Source organism: Hemitrygon akajei, chromosome 9, assembly GCF_048418815.1.
Source record: "Hemitrygon akajei chromosome 9, sHemAka1.3, whole genome shotgun sequence".
In the NCBI taxonomy this organism is placed as follows: domain Eukaryota; kingdom Metazoa; phylum Chordata; class Chondrichthyes; order Myliobatiformes; family Dasyatidae; genus Hemitrygon; species Hemitrygon akajei.
In genome coordinates, this window is record NC_133132.1 from 143,163,135 (window position 1) to 143,183,847 (window position 20,713).

At 41.8% G+C, this 20,713-nt stretch overlaps 1 protein-coding gene across 2 annotated transcripts in view; it reads left to right on the plus strand.

Moving 5' to 3' along the window:
- Window positions 1-20,713, plus strand: part of xkr6b (XK, Kell blood group complex subunit-related family, member 6b) — a 461,182-nt gene that overhangs the window by 258,196 nt on the left and 182,273 nt on the right. The window contains exons 7-8 of one of the 2 annotated variants that reach the window (XM_073057170.1): window positions 2,520-2,526; window positions 6,031-6,046. The exons of the other annotated variant lie outside the window; for it this stretch is intronic. Of the exons in view, the coding sequence (XP_072913271.1) occupies window positions 2,520-2,526; window positions 6,031-6,046 (23 nt within the window). The remainder of the gene's footprint in view (window positions 1-2,519; window positions 2,527-6,030; window positions 6,047-20,713) is intronic. 2 annotated transcript variants of the gene reach the window in all.

Genomic DNA, 20,713 nt, shown 5'->3' on the forward strand with positions numbered 1-20,713 from the left:
AACGTCCAACGATTCAAGGTGTATCAGAAGGATAGGCAGGTAGGTAGAGGAGGTGGCGTGGCTTTAATGGTAAGAAATAACATTAAATCATTAGAAAGAGTTGACATAGAATCGGAAGGTACAGAATCTTTATGGGTTGAGCTAAGAAATCGCAGGGGTAAAAGGACCCTGATGGCAGTTATCTACAGGCCTCCAAACAGCTGCAGTGATGTAGACTACAAATTACAACAGGAAATAGAAAAGGCTTGCCAGAAGGGCAGTGTTATGATAATTGTAGGGGATTTTAACATGCGAGTGGATTGGGAAAATCAGGTCGGCACTGGATCTCAAGAGAGAGAATTTGTAGAATGTCTACGAGATGGCTTTTTAGAACAGCTTGTTGTTGAGCCTACTAGGGGATCGGCTGTACTGGATTGGGTATTGTGTAATGATCCAGAGGTGATTAGAGAGATGGAAGTGAAGGAACCCTTAGGAGGCAGTGATCACAACATGATTGAGTTCACTGTGAAACTTGAGAAAGAGAAGCTGAAATCTGATGTGTCGGTATTTCAGTAGAGTAAAGGAAATTACAGTGGTATGAGAGAGGAACTGGCCAAGGTTGACTGGAAAGGGACACTAGCAGGAAGGACGGCAGACCAGCAGTGGCTGGAGTTTATGTGAGAAGTGAGGAAGGTGCAAGACGGATATATTCCAAAGAAGAAGAAATTTTTGAATGGAAAAAGGATGCAACCGTGGCTGACAAGAGAAGTCAAAACCAAAGTAAAGGCAAAGCAGAGGGCATACAAGGAAGCAAAAATTAGTGGGAAGACAGAGGATTGGGAAGTTTTTAAAAGCTTACAAAAGGAAACTAAGAAGGTCATTAAGAGGGAAAAGATGAACTATGAAAGGAAGCTAGCAAATAATATCAAAGAGGATATTAAAAGCTTTTTCAAGTATATAAAGAGTAAAAGACAGGTCAGAGTAGATATAGGACCGATAGAAAATGATGCTGGAGAAATTGTAATGGGAGATAAGGAAATGGCAGAGGAACTGAAGGAGTATTTTGCATCAGTCTTCACTGAGGAAGACATCAGCAATATACCAGACGTCCAAGGGTGTCAGGGAAGAGAAATATGCGCAGTCACAATTACGACAGAGAAAGTACTCAGGAAGCTGAATAGCCTAAGGGTAGATAAATCTCCTGGACCAGATGGAATGCATCCTCGTGTTCTGAAGGAAGTAGCAGTGGAGATTGCGGAGGCATTGGCAATGATCTTTCATAAGTCGATAGATTCTGGCCTGGTTCCGGAGGACTGGAAGATTGCAAATGTCACTCTGCTATTTAAGAAGGGGGCAAGGAAGCAAAAAGGCAATTATAGACCTGTTAGCTTGACATCGGTGGTTGGGAAGTTGTTGGAGTCGATTGTCAAGGATGAGGTTATGGAGTACCTGGAGGCATATGACAAGATCGGCAGAACTCAGCATGGTTTCCTTAAAGGAAAATCCTGCCTGACAAACCTAGTGCAATTTTTTGAGGAAATTACAAGTAAGCTAGACAAGGGAGATGTAGTGGATGTTGTGTATTTGGATTTTCAGAAGGCCTTTGACAAGGTACCGCACATAAGGCTGCTAAACAAGATAAGAGCCCATGGAATTACGGGAAAGTTACATACGTGGATAGACCGTTGGTTGATTGGCAGGAAACAGAGAGTGGGAATAAAGGGATCCCATTCTGGTTTGCTTCCGGTTACCAGTGGTGTTCCACAGGGGTCCGTGTTGGGGCCGCTTCTTTTTACGTTGTATATCAACGATTTGGATTATGGGATAGATCGCTTTGTGGCTGAGTTTGCTGATGATACAAAGATAGGTGGAGGGGCCGGTAGTGCTGAGGAAACAGAGAGTCTGCAGAGAGACTTGGATAGATTGGGGGAATGGGCAAAGAAGTGGCAAATGAATTACAATGTCGGAAAGTGTATGGTCATGCACTTTGGTAGAAGAAATAAATGGGCAGACTATTATTTAAATGGGGAGAGAATTCAAATTGCAGAAATGCAACGGGACTTGGGAGTCCTCATGCAGGATACCCTTAAGGCTAACCTCCAGTTTGAGTCAGTGGTGAAGAAGGCGAATGCAATGTTGGCATTCATTTCTAGAGGAATAGAGTATAGGAGCAGGGATGTGATGTTGAGACTCTATAAGGCACTGGTAAGACCTCACTTGGAATACTGTGTGCAGTTTTGGGCTCCTTATTTAAGAAAAGATGTGCTGACATTGGAGAGAGTTCAGAGAAGATTCACTAGAATGATTCCGGGAATGAGAGGGTTAACATATGAGAAACATTTGACCACTCTTGGACTGTACTCCTTGGAGTTTAGAAGAATGAGGGGGGACCTCATAGGAACATTTCGAATGTTGAAAGACATGGACAGTGTGGATGTGGCAAAGTTGTTTCCCATGGTGGGGGAGTCTAGTACGAGAGGACATGACTTGAGGATTGCAGGGCGCCCATTCAGAATGGAGATGCGAAAAAATTTTTTTAGCCAGAGGGTGGTGAATCTGTGGAATTTGTTGCCACGGGTGGCAGTGGAGGCTGAGTCATTGGGTATATTTAAGGCAGAGATTGATAGGTATCTGAGTAGTCAGGGCATTAAAGGTTATGGTGAGAAGGTGGGAGAATGGGACTAAAGGGGAGATTGGATCAGCTCATGATGAAATGGCGGTGCAGACTCAGTGAGCTGAATGGCTGACTTCTGCTCCTTTGTCTTATGGTCTTCTCCAGATGTGTAAGGACGGTGTGTAGAGCTGTGGCTGTTGCGTCATCTGTTGACGGGTTGCGTCAGTAGGTGAATTGTTGGGGGTCCAGTGTGGGTGGCAGCATGCTGCAGATGTAATCCTTGACCAGCCTCTCAAAGCATTTGCTTATTACTGAGGTGAGTACAACAGGACGCCAATTGTTCAGACATATTACCTTGGTCTTTTTAGGTACGGGAACAATGATGGATGTTTTGAAGCAGGAGGGCACTCTACACTGGGAGAGGGAGAGATTAAAAATGTCTGGAAACACACCTGCCAGTTGTGCCACGCACACTCTGAGTACTCCCCTGGGACGCCATCCGGTCCCGCGGCCTTGCAACTGTCCAGCCATTGGAAATACTTCTTACCTTATAAAGCATTAAATTAAGATGATGAACCGTACCCCAATGTCCGTCACTTGGTAATGTAACATAAAGGTAACAGAGATTATTTTTCAACTGGCCATTGCTGTCACAAGCAGCACAGCCTGGGAAACCACAAGCACACAATCACTGACTCATCACTGACCCTTTGAGCATCACTCCTCATTGGACGTTGGGCTGGCAGACCAGTGTGGGCAAAGGCTGGTGGACCCTCCCAGGGTCAGCGAGTTGTCCGTGTGCTCCAGAGATGGAGTTCTGTGCGGTAGGAGGAACGAGGTTCGATAACCTCTGTGTTCATGAATTAGTGGGATTGGAGTTCCAGGCCTAGTGATCGGGGTGTCGTCACCGGTGAGTCTGGAGTTCGAGGCCTGGCGATCAGAAATCGGTGGTTCCTGGGGCTGATGCTGAGGATTGAGGCCTGAGGGTTGAATTGGATGGTCTGGAAGGCCCTTTGGCAGAAGCACTAGGATCTATGGATCTCTGAGGTAGTCATAGGTTCAATGTCTGTATGTATGAGTCAGAACCCAAGTCTGCTGTTGTGTTGGTTGTTATTGAAAGCAACTCATTTCACTGTATGTTTCAATGTACATGTGATAAGTAAACTTGAATCTTGAATCTTAGAAGCATAAAATCACTCTTCATATTCAATGCCAGAGAACTTGAATCTGTAATTATTTCGATCTTGTTCAATGCCATTTGATCTCCACCTGGGAGTTTCAGCTATGTATTATTTCCAGTGCAACAGAAATGGAAAATTTTGGAAAACTCCCAGCTTTCTTGTCAGAAGTTAATGTTTTGGTTCAATGACCTTTCATTAGAGCTGGAAATTATTAAAGGTGAAACGCCTGTAAACTGGTGCAAAGCTGGGAACATTGAAGAGGACAAAAGGGAAACGGAGAGCCTACAATTGGGTGGAAGTGCTGAGAAATTAAAAGGCAAATGGGATGTTGGTACAAGAATGGCAATAAACTTATAAACCATGGAAATATGAGGCCAATGTGGCTATCAATGACCATAGCTGACTTACAATGAGTGGGAACATGGAAATTTTGGCATAGAAGAGGAGAAGCCCGTGAGTTGGAGGATGGGGAAAGTCAAAGAGATCAGTGAAGTATGGATTATTCCATCAGCTGGCACACTGATGGCTAACAGACAATGGTTCTCTTTCAGAGCACCAAGAAGTTCATTAACATGAAAGAATCAATTTGTTTCTTTCTGCATAGGTAGACCCAAGGTTAGTGGGTGTTTCCAGCATTTTCTTTTCTCAGTTCTGTTTGAAATGCTGGCTTCAAATTATTCTCAGCACTGCGACTGAGAATTAAATTTTCCGCAAGTGAAATGCGATTATGACTATTTCTGTGATATTCATATCAATTTGGAAATGAGGCTGGATACTTTAGATCTGATCTACCTGTTGTGAATTCCATGTAAGACATGCATAGGATGATGAACTACTCCTTTTGGAGCTTGTAGGGATCCTAGAGCAAGTTGCCCCAGGACCCACCGTTGCTGAACATTACCAGGATGACTAGATTTCACAGTGCAGCACCGAACTGATATCCTTGTAATATACGTGGGGTGATTGATAAGTTCGTGGCCCAAGGTAGAAGGAGTCAATTTTACAAAACCTAGCACATTTATTTTTCAACTTAGTCCCTTCCTACATTTACACATTTAGTCGAGCGGTCGTGGAGCATACAGATCTTGGACCTCCAGAAAGTGGCCACAGCAGGGGTGATTGATAAGTTCGTGGCCTAAGGTAGAAGGAGTCAATTTTACAAAACCTAGCACATTTATTTTTCAACTTAGTCCCTTCCTACATTTACACACTTAGTCGAGCGGTCATGGAGCATACAGATCTTGGACCTCCAGAAAGTGGCCACAGCAGGGGTGATTGATAAGTTCGTGGCCTAAGGTAGAAGGAGATGAGTTATACAGCTCTCATTATGTGCACATGCAGTTCAACTCTTTGAGTGATCATGCAGAAAGTTTGAAGTTAATAACTCATCTCCTTCTACCTTAGGCCATGAACTTATCAATCACTCCTGCTGTGGATACTTTATGGAGGTCTGAGATCCGTACACTCAACGACTGCTGGACTAAGTGTGTAAATGTAGGAGGGGACTATGTTGATAAATAAATGTGCTAGGTTTTCTAAAATTGACTCCTTCTACCTTAGACCACAAACTTATCAATCACCCCTCGAATGTCTGAAATTTACCTCAACAGTATCTTACCCCGATTTCAAAGTTCAAACTTCAATGTACATATATGTCATCATAAACAAACTTGAGATTCGTTTTCTTCTGGGCATACATGATAAGTCAATGAAACACAATGCCAACAGGATGGACAGACAACCAATGAGCAAAGGACAGCAAAATATGCAAATATGAAATAGAAAATGGCACAAATAAATAAATAAGCAATAAATATCAAGAACATGAGATGAAGAGTCTTTGAAAGTGACTCCATATGTTGTGGGAACAATTCAGTGATGGGCAAGTGAAGTTACTCCCTCTGACTCAAGAGCCTAATAACTGTTCATGAACTTGGTGGTGTGGTCTTGAGGCTCCTGTACCTCTTCCCGACAGCTGCAGTGAAAAGAGAGCATGGCCTGGGTGGTGGAGGTCCCTGATGATGGATACTGCTTTTTTGTGACAGCACTTCGTATACTGTAGATGTGCTCAATGGTAGGAAGGGCTTTACCCGTGAAGGACTGGGCTGTATACACTATTTTCTGTTCAAGGGCACCGTTGTTTCCATGCCAGGCTGTGATGCAAACAGTCAATAGATTCTCCAATGCACTTCTGTAGAAGTTTGTCAAAGTTTTAGATGTCATGCTGAATCTTCGCAAGCTTCCAAGGAAGTAGAGATGCTGCCGTGCATTTGTCGTAATTGCAACTATGTGTTGGGCTCAGGACAGGTTCTCTGAAATGATAACACCAAGAAATTTAAAGACAGATCCACTGATATGATAATGCCAAGGGTTCAAAGTTGCTGACCCTCTCCACCTCTGATCCTCCTGGCTCATGGACCTCAGTCTTCCTCCTCCCAATGCCAGCAATCAGCTTCTTAGTCTTGCTGACCTTGAGGGAGAGTTCGCTGCTGCGGCACCACTTAGCCAGGTTTCATTGCTGATTTGTCACCACCTTTGATTTGGCCAATATCAATGGTGTTGTTAGCAAACTTAAATATTGCATTGAAGCTGTGCTTAGCCTTGAAGGCTGTTGTCAATAAAGAGCATCCTGATGTATGCATCTTTGCTGTCCAGATGTTCCAGGGTTGGGTGAACAGCCAATGAAATGGCATCTGCTGCGGACCTGATCCAAATCATTACTCAGGCAGGAGTTAGTATGTTTTATCACCAACTCCTAAAAACACAGTGGATGTAAATGCTGCTGGACAATAGCCACTGAGGCAGGTTACCACACTCTTCTTAGGCACCGGTATAATTGAAGCCGGTGGTTACCGCAGATCGCTGAAGTGAGAGGTTAAGGATATTGGTAAACACTCCAGCCAATCGATCAGCACAGGTCTTTAGTGCTCACCCAGGTACCCCATCTGGGCCGGATGCTTCCCATGGGTTCCCTCCTGAAGTATGCTCTCACTTCAGTCTCAGAGACTGAAAACACAGGGTCATTGGGGGGTTTGTGGGAGTTAGTGAAGTTCCCTCCGTTTTGAAGGTCAAAGCGAACATAAAAGGCATTGAACTCATCTGTCACTTGGTTTCACTTTGTAAGAGGTAATCTATTCAAGCCCTGTCACAGCTGTTGAACTCATGTTTGGTCTAGAATTGCCATTTCACATGTGGGATGGCTTTCCTGAAATCATACCTGGACCCTTGTATCTTACTTGGTCACCAGACCTGAATGCCACTGATCTGGCCTTCAGCAGATTATGGATCTCATGGTTTTTCCAGGGCTTCTGTTTGGGGAAGACTCTGAATGATTTTGTGGGGGACACACTCGTCCATGACTCTTTTCATTTACATAGCAAGGACTCTTAGGCCACAACCCCTGACCCTCCTGACACTCTACCCCAGATGCCCCAAGCTCCCAAGGCTCAAACTCAACTTCTGACCACTTGTCCTAATGTCCAATCTCTCTGAAAACCCTCCATGTGTCATACTTGTTCGATCTCCTCCACACCTGGCTCTCAATCCAGATAATGGATCTGATTTCTCAGTTATATTCTCTCCAGGTATATCAGTCTGACTACAAGCCCACTCACTTCCAGAACCCTGGGACCCAAACGCAAATCACACATCCCTGTTCCTGAACTTCTGGGCCTGGAAATCTGCTGCTATTATCTTATGTGGGACTCCAGCACTGCAATTAGCTCTAAAACTATTTGTCTTTTGAAAAGTCCTAGCAAATCTTCTGCTTGGGGGTGATGAGGGATGGGCAATAAATGGTGGCCTTACCGACAATATCCACATCCCCCAAAAAATACACTGGCTGTCAATTACTATCTTTTTACTTAATTATTTTTCTGCAGATATCATACTGCAGTACGTTGACATATAATTAACACCAATGAGCACTGGTACATCCAGTTGAATTTAGTGTAATTATTTGACACAGTCTGCTTTAAGTGGATATATTGGTTCAGAAACCAGCTAATGGGCTCCCGTTCACATGAATTCTCTATAGATTTTTGAATTTCCAACATTTTAGCAGGTTGTGGTCAATGGCTGGTAAGTAGGAACCTGTTATGTTCATGTCATGTCATGGGAAATATTAAGAAGTTCTTATTTAGCTCAGTAACCAGAGGTTGCACGAGATGGAATGAGACTCCTGATTCATATCCACAGGAAATGAGTCAGAACAAGTCCAACTGACCAAGAATAGATGAATTTTTAAAAAGTCATTATGGATTTATTAAAGACATATTGTGTCTTACTAATTTGAGTTTTTTGGTAAGACAGCAAATGAGAAATGTTGCTTGCATGAGCATTCAAAAGAGTGTATTGCAGTGACTTCAGTAAGAATAAGCGAACTGTTTCAGAGGGAGAGAATTCAGTAGTGTGTCGATAAAAAAGGGTCCAAGTTGGGAAAAATGAGTGGTCTAAATTAAGGGCAGCATTTCTCAATGCAAAGAGCCTTTGTAACAAGATGATTGAATTCATGCTGTAAAAAGAGATAAGTGGGTTTGAATAGGAGCTAAATATGCCCCTTGATTTGAGATGCTGGGATCAAGCATCACAATCACATTGTGGACCTCTTTTGTGATAAGATAATGCTGGAGGCCTTTTAAGCAATCTAGAATTTGGGAATGAGATGGTAAAAGGGTTTATTCCTGAGATTATATTCCAGAAAAACAGTAAAATTGCAGTAGTGGATGTGATCATCCAGTCTGAAGACAATGCTTACTACTTGGAAAAATGGGGGTGGGGGGGAAGCACTTTTGGGAGGGGTGCAGTGGATAGCCTTGAAAAATAAAGTAAGGACATAAGATAAAGTAAGGACATAGGTCAAGAATAAAACAAACTCAGAGATCAGAAAGTAGAATCACAATGAACAGAAACATGAAAGGTAAAGAAGGTGACATGAGTTGGGGTACGTCATTGGCTTTGCACATGTAACATCGGACAGAGAATTAATTAAGAAATAAGAAAAGCTTGTAACAAAGGGAACATTAGGGCACTTTAATCTGAAGTAATGAGGCAGTCAAGAGGATAAATCCATAGAATGTATATGAGACAGTTTCCTAGAATTTAACCAAGCAAGGAACAGGTTAGTTTAGATCTCATTGTGCATAAAGCGATTGGTGTTAATTAGTAATCTCTTAAGAAAGGATCCTCCGGGGAAAAATGTGATCGTAATATCCTTGAGTTCCATGTTGAATTTGATACTGCATTCTTAAATCCATAATTAAAGTCCAAAACTTAAATAAAGCCGATTAAAGAGGAATGAAGAGAGCTGGATAAGTTGGATTAGGGAAAGGCACAACACTAAAAGAGCAATTACACACAATCAAAGAAATATGTGAAATTCTCAACTAATTTACAAGTGATTTTGAATTAAATACTACAAGGAAATAAGGTACCATTTAATGTTAACCAAAGAGTGTCTTCCCATATTTGGATGAAAGAAATGTTTTTTCATCCATATTGTAAATTGATTAATCAGACTGACAATTTATTGGTTATTAATTTATTATTGTCACCTGTATCAAGATACAGTGAAAAACATTGTTTTGCAAGCCATTCATACAGACAACATTCAAACTTAAAGTTATTGAGCTATTACAGAGGGAAAAACAATAATAGAATGCAGAATAATAATGTTAAAAGTACAGTTACCATGAAGATCTCACTCTTGTGAAATCAAGAGTTCAGCTTTATCATACAAGAGTTACATTCAAGAATCTTGTATCGGGGACAGAAACTGTTCTTGATCATGGGCAGTGCGTATTTTCAAACTGTTGTATCTTGTGTCCAATGGAAAAACCATAAAATATAGGAGCAGAATTAGGCCGTTTGGCCCATTGAGTCTACTACGCCATTTCATCATGGCTGATCCAATTTTCCTCTCAGCCCCAATCTCCTACCTTCCCCCCATATCCTTTCATGCCCTGACCAATCAAGAATCTATCAACCTCTGCCTTAAATATACATAAAAACTTGGCCTCCATAGCTGCCTGTGGCAAAAAATTCCACAGTTTCACCAGTCTGGCTAAAGCAATTCTCATCTCCGTTCTAAAAGGACATCCCTTTATTCTGAGGTTGTGTCCTGTGGTCTTAGACAACCCCACCTTAGAAAACATCCTCTCTACAACCACTCTATAAAGGACTTTCATCATTCAACAGGTTTTAATTAGGTAATCCCTCATTCTTCTGAATTCCAGTGAATGCAGGCCCAGAGCCATCAAATGGTCTTCATACAACAATCCTAGATTCATTTTTGTGAACCTCCTTTGAACCTTCTCCAGTTTCAGCACATCCTTTCTAAGATAAGGGGCCCAAAAATGCTCACAGTACTCCAAGCAAGTGAGGCCTCACCAGTGCTTTATAAAATCTCAGCATAACATTCTTGCTTTTATATTCTAGTCCTCTTGAATCCATGGAGCAGAAGTTGATTTTCCTGATGAATCAAGCTGAGTCCACATCTCTGCAAATTTCTGGAGTCTTTGGCAAAACCTGTAATGGTGAATATAATTTAGTGACAGGAAATGGGGACATGTCGAATTTCCTTAGCATTCTGAGGAAGTACAGGCATTGGTGAGCTTTCTTTGCCATATCGTCCATGTGGTTGAATCAGGAGAGTATATTGGTGATGTTTACACCTAGGAACCTGAAGCTCTCAACCATCTCCACCATAGCATCATAGAGGGGCACGTATTTTGCCCCACTTCCTGAAGTTAGTGTCCAGCTCTTTTGTTTTGCTGGCATAATGCAAGGGTCAAGATGCTTCCAGATGCTGTTGCTGAGAGATAACAAGTGTATGAGAATTAGGGCCCAAGAATAAATCTGTGGGGAAACAACAAAGATAGCGATACTGAAGCTGGAAAGAGAAGCAGCTGCTGGTGATCTGCTAGATAAGGATGTGCATTCCCCTGGTGGTGGAGAGGTAATCAGGAAGGATGTTGTATTGAAGATGAGAGGGAAGGAGGAGGAAGAAGACTTTCTCACAGTATGAATTTACTTTTGGTGATTGCTGCTTTTTATGTACAAATAGTGCAGCCACAATTCTTCTTACCTTACTCGTGTGGCAGGCAGTACCTGTGAAGTGCGGCTTTACAGGTCCACCCCATTTCCTGTGAACTGTCCATAGCCAAATGGAAATGCAGCTGAAACTGGTGTTATCTCATGGCAGAAGGTCCCTGCCGCCCCGTATTAGTCGGTAAGTTCATCCCACCAGACTCAAAAACGCTCATTTGTATGCACAGGCTGCACATAAGCTGGGGGAGGGGGTGAGGAGGAATTTAAAGTGCAAATATATTACATTACAAAGTAAATCACTGTGAAAGTAGTTGGACCAGGTCCATGGCATGAAGAATGGTGTTGAAGAAAGCCAGGCTGTTGTACAAAGCCCTGCCTTGCTTTATGATCCTTGAAGGTTACAACTCTAATCTCATTGACTGTAATAGTCATTCAGTGATATGTCCCTGGTTGACTGTTAGAGTTGACTGTACAGTTTTTATTCAGAACTCATGATAAAGAACTGCCATTCAATATGTCCGTTATGTCTACTTTCTGACAATGATTTCTGCAGTGATGTTGAGTTTCCTTTTAAATATTAATATGGCCCATTTGTGGCCCATTAATTAAGTACCATCAGATGAACTGTATGTTTCTATTTTTGGCTTCAGCTACTTCATAGAGGTCAACGGTGCTGAAAAAATTCAGTCACTGATGCATTACATATTAAAAATCTGCATTAGATTACCTAGTCTTATCGGGGAGAGTGTTCCATTGTAAAGAAGTTGTTTCTGTGTAAGAGTGTAGGCCTACGCCCTCTTTGGGTTCTGGTGTTCTGGTTTTGATGAGACCAACTACAAAGACCAAGCTATCAACAGTGTATATGTGCATCATGACCTAAGATATCGTGACTGCAATAGCTGAATGTTGGTACCAAAATAACACAAGGCCCTAATGGGCAACTGATGAGCAATGTTAGCTATTCTTGTTCATCTGCAGTTGATTCTGGTTGGTATTCATTGCCTGATTCACAGCAGCATTCTTCTTCTTCTTGGGCCTTTAGCTTCTGGTGGAACATAGGCCATTGATGACCTCCCAGCTCCACAGTCCAAAGTCAATGGAATGATTGGAGTTCATCAATATTTCTGTAATCTATTGTATGGATTACCCACCTCCACCTCTCACAATGGGGATGTAGGGTTGGACTTTGAGAGGCCACAATAAAGTTGGTAGGAGACAAGTTTTCAGCAAATTAGATCATCACATTGTACAAGTAGGCTAAGGAGAGTCAACAACATTCAGTAATTAACACACATAGGTTTTAATACAGTGCAAAATCAATTTTTTAATCTTTCAAATGAGAATAGACAAGATACTACAAGCTATGGATCATTGCCAATGCAATAAGTAATGTGTACCAGAAGCCACAGTCACCAAAGAAAAATATATTCAAATATTAGTAATGTTTGAGTGGATATGCAAATACAATGTTAAGATACAAGTGTCCATTTGAAAAGAAAAAAAGACCATAATACATAGAAGCAGAATTAGGCCATTTGGCCCATCAAGTCGGCTCTGCCGTTCCATCATGGCTGATTTATTGTCCCTCTGAACCCCATCCTTCTGCTTTTCTCCGTAACTTTTTAACCTTACTAATCAAGAACCTATGAAACTCTGCTATACATGTATATCCAATTACTCGGCCTCTGCAACTGTTCTGCAGCAGTGGATTCTATAGATTCTCTGGTTAAAGAAATTTCCCCTCATGCCTGTTCCAATTGTGCATGGACAATTGTGGGTTCAGCAGATACAGAGCAGATTGCAACATCGAAAAGGTGTAAGTAATTGTGATGACGAGAGAGCTGGAGATATTATTGCTGGTTGTTTCTAGGATGGTCCAGTTGATGTCTCAGGTCTTCCTGATCTTACAATAGTTTGACGTTATTGTAGCAGTTACTCTAAAAAGACAATAAGTTGATTTCTGGCAATAAAAGACTACTATATGACTTAGGCCAGAAGTTCTGAAAAATGAGCCTTTGCTACTTTGCAATATGTATATGGGAATTTAGGTGTAATACTTCAAACAATGGAGAAAGGGATCTCGTAAATTACATACAGAGATGGTCAAGGGAAAGCCATTCATGTTCACAATGTATACATTGACAAAGAGAGAAAATCTGCTCTGAGTAAAAAGGTTTAATTGATTCCTATTGCTTAGATCTTTTATCCCATCAGCTGTTCTGTTCTTAGTCCTAAACTGACAATGCTGAATGCAGCAATGGGCCATTTCATTAAACAGATTTCAGGAATGAAAGCAGATCTTCACACTGAAAATGTGATATTCCACCTACAGCAATGGAGACTACTGAATGATTTACACAAAATCCTCGAGGAACTCAGCAGGTAAGGCAGCATCCATGGAAATGAACAAACAGTCAACATTTCAGGCCAAACCCTTCTCAGATCCTGAAAACTTTGCTGACTGACCTTCCAGCATTTTGTATACTTTGATTTGGATTTTCAGCATCTGCAGAATTTCTTGTTTAACAAAATAATTTGTTTCAAAGTACCTCTGGTACCTAATAAAATGGCCATTGAGAGTATGTTTCTGGTCTTCTGCTGTAGCTATCCACTTCAAAGGCCACCATGTTGTGCATTCAGAAATGCTCTTTTACACAGCACTGTTGTAGCAGGTGGTCATTTGAGTTATTGTCACCTTCCTGTCAGCTTGAACCAGTCTGGCCATTTCCCTCCAACCTCCCTCATTAACAGGGTGTTTTCATCCTCAGAACTGTCACTCACTGAATGCTTTTTTTTTGCACTTTTCTCTACAAATTCTAGACGATGTAGAGTGTGAAAATCCCTTTACTCTCTGTATACCAATGACTATGTCATCACCCACAGCTCCAATCTGCTGATTAAATTTGCAGACGACACTACACTGATTGGCCCAATCTCAAATAATAATGAGGCAACCTACAGAGAAGTCATCATCCTGACACAGCGGTGTCAAGAAAACAACCTCTCCCTCAATGTCGCAAAAACAAAGGAGCTGGTTGTGGACTACAGAAGGCTTGGAGACAGGCTAACCCCTATTGACATCAATGGACCTGGGGTTGACAACAGTGCCTTTTTCACCTCAGACAGTTGAAGAAGTTTGGTGTGAGCCTCCAAATCCTAAGAACTTTCTATAGGGGCACAATTGAGAGCATCCAGACTGGCTGCATCACTGCCTGGTATGGGAACTGTACCTCCCTCCATTGCAGGACCCTGCAGAGAGTGGTGCGGACAGCCCGGTGCATCTGTAGTTGTGAACTTCCCGCTATTCAGGACATTTACAAAGACAGGTGTGTAAAAAGGGCCTGAAGGATCATTGGGGACCCGAGTCACCCCAACCACAAACTGTTCTGGCTGCTTATCGTCTGGGAAATGGTACCACAGCATAAAAGCCAGGACCAACAGGCTCCGGGACAGCTTCTTCCACCAGGCCATCAGGCTGATAAACTCATTCTGACACAACTGTATTTCTATATTATATTGACTATCCTGTTGTACATACTATTTATTATAAATGACTCTGAATTGCTCATGATACATTTAGATGGAGACGTAACATAAAGATTTTTACTCCTCATATATATGAAGGATTTAAGCAATAAAGTTAATTGAATTCAATCCCAGGTGATCAGCACTTTCTGAGATATTCAAGCCACACTGTCTGGCACCAATGATCATTCCATGGTCAAACAACACACACAAAATGCTGGTGGAATGCAGCAGGCCAGGCAGCATCTATAAGGAGAAGCACTGTCGACGTTTCGGGCAGAGACCCTTCGTCAGGACGTAAGGAAGTCCTGACGAAGGGTCTCGGCCCGAAACATCGACAGTGCTTCTCCTTATAGATGCTGCTTGGCTTGTTGTGTTCCACCAGCATTTTGTGTGTGTTGTTTGAATTTCCAGCATCTGCAGATTTTCTCGTGTTTATTCTATGGTCAGTCACTTAGGTCACATTTCTTCCTCATTCTGATGTTTGGTCTGAACAACAACTGAACCTCTTGACCATGTCTTCATGCTCTTATGTACTGAGTTGCTGCCACATGATTGGCTGATTAGATATTTGCTTTACCGTGCAGGTGTACAGGTGTAGCTGATAAAGTGGCCACTGAACGTATGTTCAGTGTGACACTAATGTGGATATGAGGAACATTTGAATAACTAGGCAAGTACAATGTTAAAAACACAAAATGCTGGCAGAACTCAGCAGGCCAGACAGCTTCTATGGGGGGAGGTAGTGACGATGTTTTGGGCCGAAACCCTTCATCAGGTCCTAATGAAGGGTTTCGGCCTGAAACGTCGTCACTACCTCCCCCCATAGATGCTGTCTGGCCTGCTGAGTTCTGCCAGCATTTTGTGTTTTTATTTATTTCCAGCATCTGCAGATTCACTCGTGTTGCCTTTTAAGTACAATGTTAAAATACATTTGTGCATTTGTACAGCATAACAGTGGTTTATCCTGAATTAGAGCAGATGCTGTTGTCAGTTGCTGATGGGTGAATATTATATTAAACATGGATATGGGGTTTCATGCCAAGTGCATTGCAAAGAGAAATTTTATCGAAGTTTGATACTGAATATTTTGGAAAAGGGAGCATGCTTTCGCATGTTGGTTGTTTATCAAGTCTTTGTGCATAACTTTTCCTTGATTCTATTGTATTTCTTTGCTTTGCTGTGAATACCTGCGAGAAAGTTATTCTCAGGGTAATATATGGTGACATATATGTACTTTGATAATAAATTTAATTACAGGAGTTTTTTTATTGTCTGGGATAAGCTACTGAAGAACCGAAAGACTGTTGTAAATCAATGACAAACAAAATCTTTTCAGAGTCCACACTAATTATTATGTGGAGATTGATAACATGTTGCTGCTTGAAGTAGATTGAGATGTCACAACTTGGTCCAATATTACAACTGAACATGCTATCGAAAAGATGAGATCCATGTTCTGATACTAGGGCTTGGTAGAAGAACTACAGTCGGGTTGGGTTGAGTCGGGTTGTTCTCTGATCTTGGAAATCCATTTACAAACATTTTGTCACCATATGAGGATACATCATCAATGCTCTGTTAACACAAAGTATCCTGCAGATGCTGTGGTCAAATCATTCTTTTAAAATCTTTTTATTAATTTTAAACAAACATAAATGAAACATGAATACAGAGAGCTTGAGAGTACATAATTAATAGGTTAAGGTATAAATACAAATAGATGATAATCCATATATAATAACCTCCCAAACTCACAGTAATTACAAAAAATTGAGTAAATAAGGAAAAAAAAACCCAAAAAAGAAAAAAAAACCTAACCAACATGGGCCATTGCATTATGTCAAATATACACAGTAGCGTCAATAACTCCGCACCTCCATCCAAATAATTAAGGATAATAAAAGTAAGGTTTAGGTATAGTCAGTTTAGCTCATATGAAAATGTTGAATAAATGGTCTCCAAGTTTCTTCAAATTTAACTGAAGGGTCAAAGACAACACTTATAATTTTTTCTAAACTCAAACAAGAAATAGTTTGAGAAAACCACTGAAATATAGTTGGAGGATTAATTTCTTTCCAGTTCAATAGGATAGATCTTCTAGCCATTAATGTGACAAATGCAATCATCCGCCGGGCTGAGGGGGGATAAACGACTATTATCCACCATTGGTAAACCGAAAATTGCAGTAATAGGATGCAGTTGCAATTTGATATCCAGAACTGTTGAAATAATACCGAAAATATCTTCCCAATAATTTTGCAAGTAAGGGCAAGACCAAAACATGTGGGTCAATAAAGCGACTTCAGAATGACATCTGTGACAGGTTGGATTAACATAAGAAAAAAATCGAGCAAGTTTATACTTGGACATGTGAGCCCTATGTACAACCTTAAATTGTATTAGGGCACGCTTAGCACAAATAAAAGAATTGACTAATTGTAAAACTTTCTCCCATTGCTCAGTGGGTATAAGGCAAAAAACTTTTTTTGTCAAATCAAGACATACAAAAAAGCTGGATGAACTCAGCAGGTCGGGCAGCATCCGTTGAAAGAGGCAGTCAGCGTTTCGGGTCGAAACCCTTTGTCCTGACTAAAGGGGGGGCAGGGGCCCTATAAAGAAGGAGAGGGTGGAAAACCAATCAGAGGAAAGATCAAGGGGTGGAGGAGGGGAAGCAGGGATGGGATAGGCAGGAGAGGAGAAGAAAGAATCTAAGGGGAAAGCAGTATGGGTAGTAGAAGAAGGCAGAGTCATGAGAGGTGATAGGCAGCTAGAAGAGGAAGCAGAGTGAAAGTGGGATGGGGGAAGGGAGAGGGAGGGAATTATCGGAAGTTGGAGAATTCGATGTTCATACCAAGGGGCTGGAGACTACCCAGACAGTATATGAGATGTTGTTCCTCCAACCGAAGTTTGGCCTCATCATGGCAGTAGAGGAGGCCATGTATGGACATATCCGAATGGGAATGTGAAGGAGAGTTGAAGTGAGTGGCAACCGGGAGATCCTGTCTGTTGTGGCGGACGGAGCGTAGGTGCTCAACGAAGCAGTCCCCCAATCTGTGTCGGGTCTCGCCGATGTAGAGGAGGCCGCACCAGGAGCACCGGATGCAATAGATTACCCCAACAGACTCACAAGTGAAGTGTTGCCTCACCTGGAAGGACTGTTTGGGGCCCTGAATGGTGGTAAGAGATGAGGTGTAGAGACAAGTGTAGCACTTACACTTGCAGGGATAAGAATGCTCTGTTCATTTGTGGCATTTCTATGAATGCTTGCCCTTTATACACTTATCAATCAGCTGATGGCTCGTCATTGTGGAAACTCAAATGTGATGTAGCAAACAAGTGGCAGGCAGGAGATTTCCTAGCTGGATGGTTTTCTGCAAAGAATTCTGTAAACAGACATGCAGACCTCGAAACTATTCACAAGCCAATGCTGGCAAAATTCCAGATCACAGCGTACAGAATTCGCCACACAACCAATCAGCAATCAGAGTCCCTCCCTATGTGACAATTGAGTTTCAACCAATCAGCAATGAGAGTCTCTCCCTATGTGACAATTCAGTTTCAACCAATCAGCAATGAGAGTCCCTCCCTATGTGACAATTGAGTTTCAACCAATCAGCAATGAGAGTCCCTCTCTATGTGAGAATTGAGTTTCAACCAGTCAGTGGGTTGATAAGTATGTAAAGACATTCAGAGGACACACCACAAGTGAACAGTGTATTGATAATGTCTCCTCATATTGTGATGAAATGTTTGCAAGTGGATTTCCAAGATTGGTCAGCATCCCAACCATCTGAGCTACACATTTTTGGTGTTATTTCCAACTAGAGCTAGATTACCCAGTTTGTTTCTTATGAGACAAAATGCAATTTCACTAATGTCAGTAGTACAGGTGAGAGATCAGGGACAGAAGCTGAAGTGCCTTGGAACAGACAGCTATTACTTGTGTGTTCAAGTTTAATGATGAGATATTTGATTAGCAAACTTGTCAAATTTCAGAAAATGTCACAAAGTCTAATAAGAAGTTCCTTATATTATTTAATATTTACCTTAATTTAGTAAAGCCTTGAAAGAAGAAAAGACAGATGTGAGATTTTGATTCAAGTCAGGGAGAGGAACATTGTGTTCATTTGTTCATGATAGTTGCCTCAATTATGAACACAAGAAATCTCTTGTGTTTATGATAGTTCTGTTAATATCACCCAATCAATCTGACACTCAGAAAGGTATTTTGGAGTGATGATCAAAAGTATGAGATACAATGAGATGCTTTGTGAAAGTAAGAGCTGAAATCAGAAGTGATGATCATACTTTGATCATCACTCAAACCTCCCTTTCTGATTGTCAGACTGGTTTCACACAATTCCAGTAAGAGGCACACAAGGGAATATCAGAGTTATTGATCATGAGGGTTTTTCGAGAGTGAATTCAGTGGAGATGCTGGAAGAATTGACAATAACTGACTGAATTGACTCAAGAAATCATATTATTAAGTCAGGAAGTGGATGCAACACAAGTTCATTTGAGAAGATCCAAGTCACTCAGAGGATCTGTGAAAAGGTTAAATTTATAAATAACATGAATGCAAGAGTCAAAAAGAAAAGTCTAAATGCCTGATGTATAATGTATGTGCATACTGGAACTGGAGATGAATGTGTTCTAGTAGCTGTTTGTTGCTCTCCATACCCTCAGCATAACTCACAGTTAAATTAATAGCGTGTGTATTTGTTAATGCATCGCTTCAAAGAGAGGCTGTTTTTAGATTGGCTTTCCCCTTCTGTTAACATCCATTTGTGGCTGGAGAGCTCTTTGTGGTCTACAGGGACGTAAGGAGTAACTGGGGTATATAGTGATCATCCATGCCTGGAAATAGGCTGTATCATTTCACACTGAAACTATGCAACTCCTCCCATCCCTCATACACAAGAGCAATGTGAGCACTCTGATGCCTTGCAGAAGCAGCCTGGTAATTCAGAACTGACTGCAGAGTACAAAGCAAGCAGATTCCATAAACAAGAGAAAATCTGCAGGTGCTGGAGATCAAAGTAATACATACAAAATGTTGGAGGAACTCAGCAGGCCAGGCAGCAGGTATGGAAAAGAGTAAACAGTCAATGTTTCAGGCCGAGACTTCATCAGGACTGGGGGAGAAAAGAGATGAGAAGTCAGAGTAAGAAGGTGGGGGAGGAGAGGAGGAAGTGCTACCGTAGGTGATAGGTGAAACCAGGAGAGGGGGAGGGGTGAAGTAAAGAGCTGGGAAGTCGATTGGTGAAAGAGATAAAGGGCGGGAGAAGGGGGAATCTGATAGGAGAGGACAGAAAGCCGTGGAAGAAAGGGAAGGGGGAGGAGCACCAGAGGGAGGTGATGGGCAGGTAAATAGAGAGGTGAGCGAGGGAAGTGGGAGTGGGGAATCAGTGAAAGGGAAGGGGACAGGTTCCATGGAAGCTTTTACCAAACAGCGGGGTGGAATGAATGCCACCTTCATTCTTACTTTGGTACCCACAGACCCACACTCTAGTCCAGGGGTGTCAAACTCATTTTAGGTCACGGGCCGGATTGAGCAAAATGCAGCTTCATGCGGGCCGGACCAGTCGGACGCGTGCCAACGCAGCTTTCGTTGCCTCCGTTTTTTCAGCCTGCTCTCATGTGTCTCAGTCTCTGCTATAACTACAAAGTGTTTCACTTTACAAATTCCATTTCTTATGAAGAAGACTGCCGAATAAACACTAAAAACCCTGAAAACCCGGTACCTGAATAAACTCAGCATTAGCCATATCATACGCCATAGGTGCTTCGATTACTGGGGCCAGCTTTAATAGTAATTAGATATTATCTCGCGGGCCAAAGATAATTCCACCGCGGGCCGGATTTGGCCCACGGGCCTTGAGTTTGACATGTATGCTCTAGGACAAGCACCAGAAAAGAAACGCAACCAGCTCTCGAGTCATCTCCAGTAATCAGTGAGTGACAATGGTCACTTCGCAGCTGAACTGCTCCTCTTTTACATTTTAACTGGACTGGTTAAGCAGCTCACCTTTCTGCTTGGTGCAGGAGCGATGCGAATGTGCAGGGCATCTATCAAACCGGAGTAACATTTGTTCTCTTAAAAACATCAAAGGTGCATGTGTTTATCACACTAATAGCATAAATAAACCCAAATGTGATGAATGCCAATTTTCTCAGTTCTTTCAGTTCTTTCTGTCACGTGTTTAACTTAATAAAGGAAAGTAGTCAATTATTTCATTGCAAGCTGTCTGAAGGCATGTATTTATTTTGAACACAAATAAAGATGCCTGGCCAGAATCCAGACTTGTAGGGAGAAAGCTGTATTGACAGACTTACTGGTGAATTTCTCAACAGGGATGGA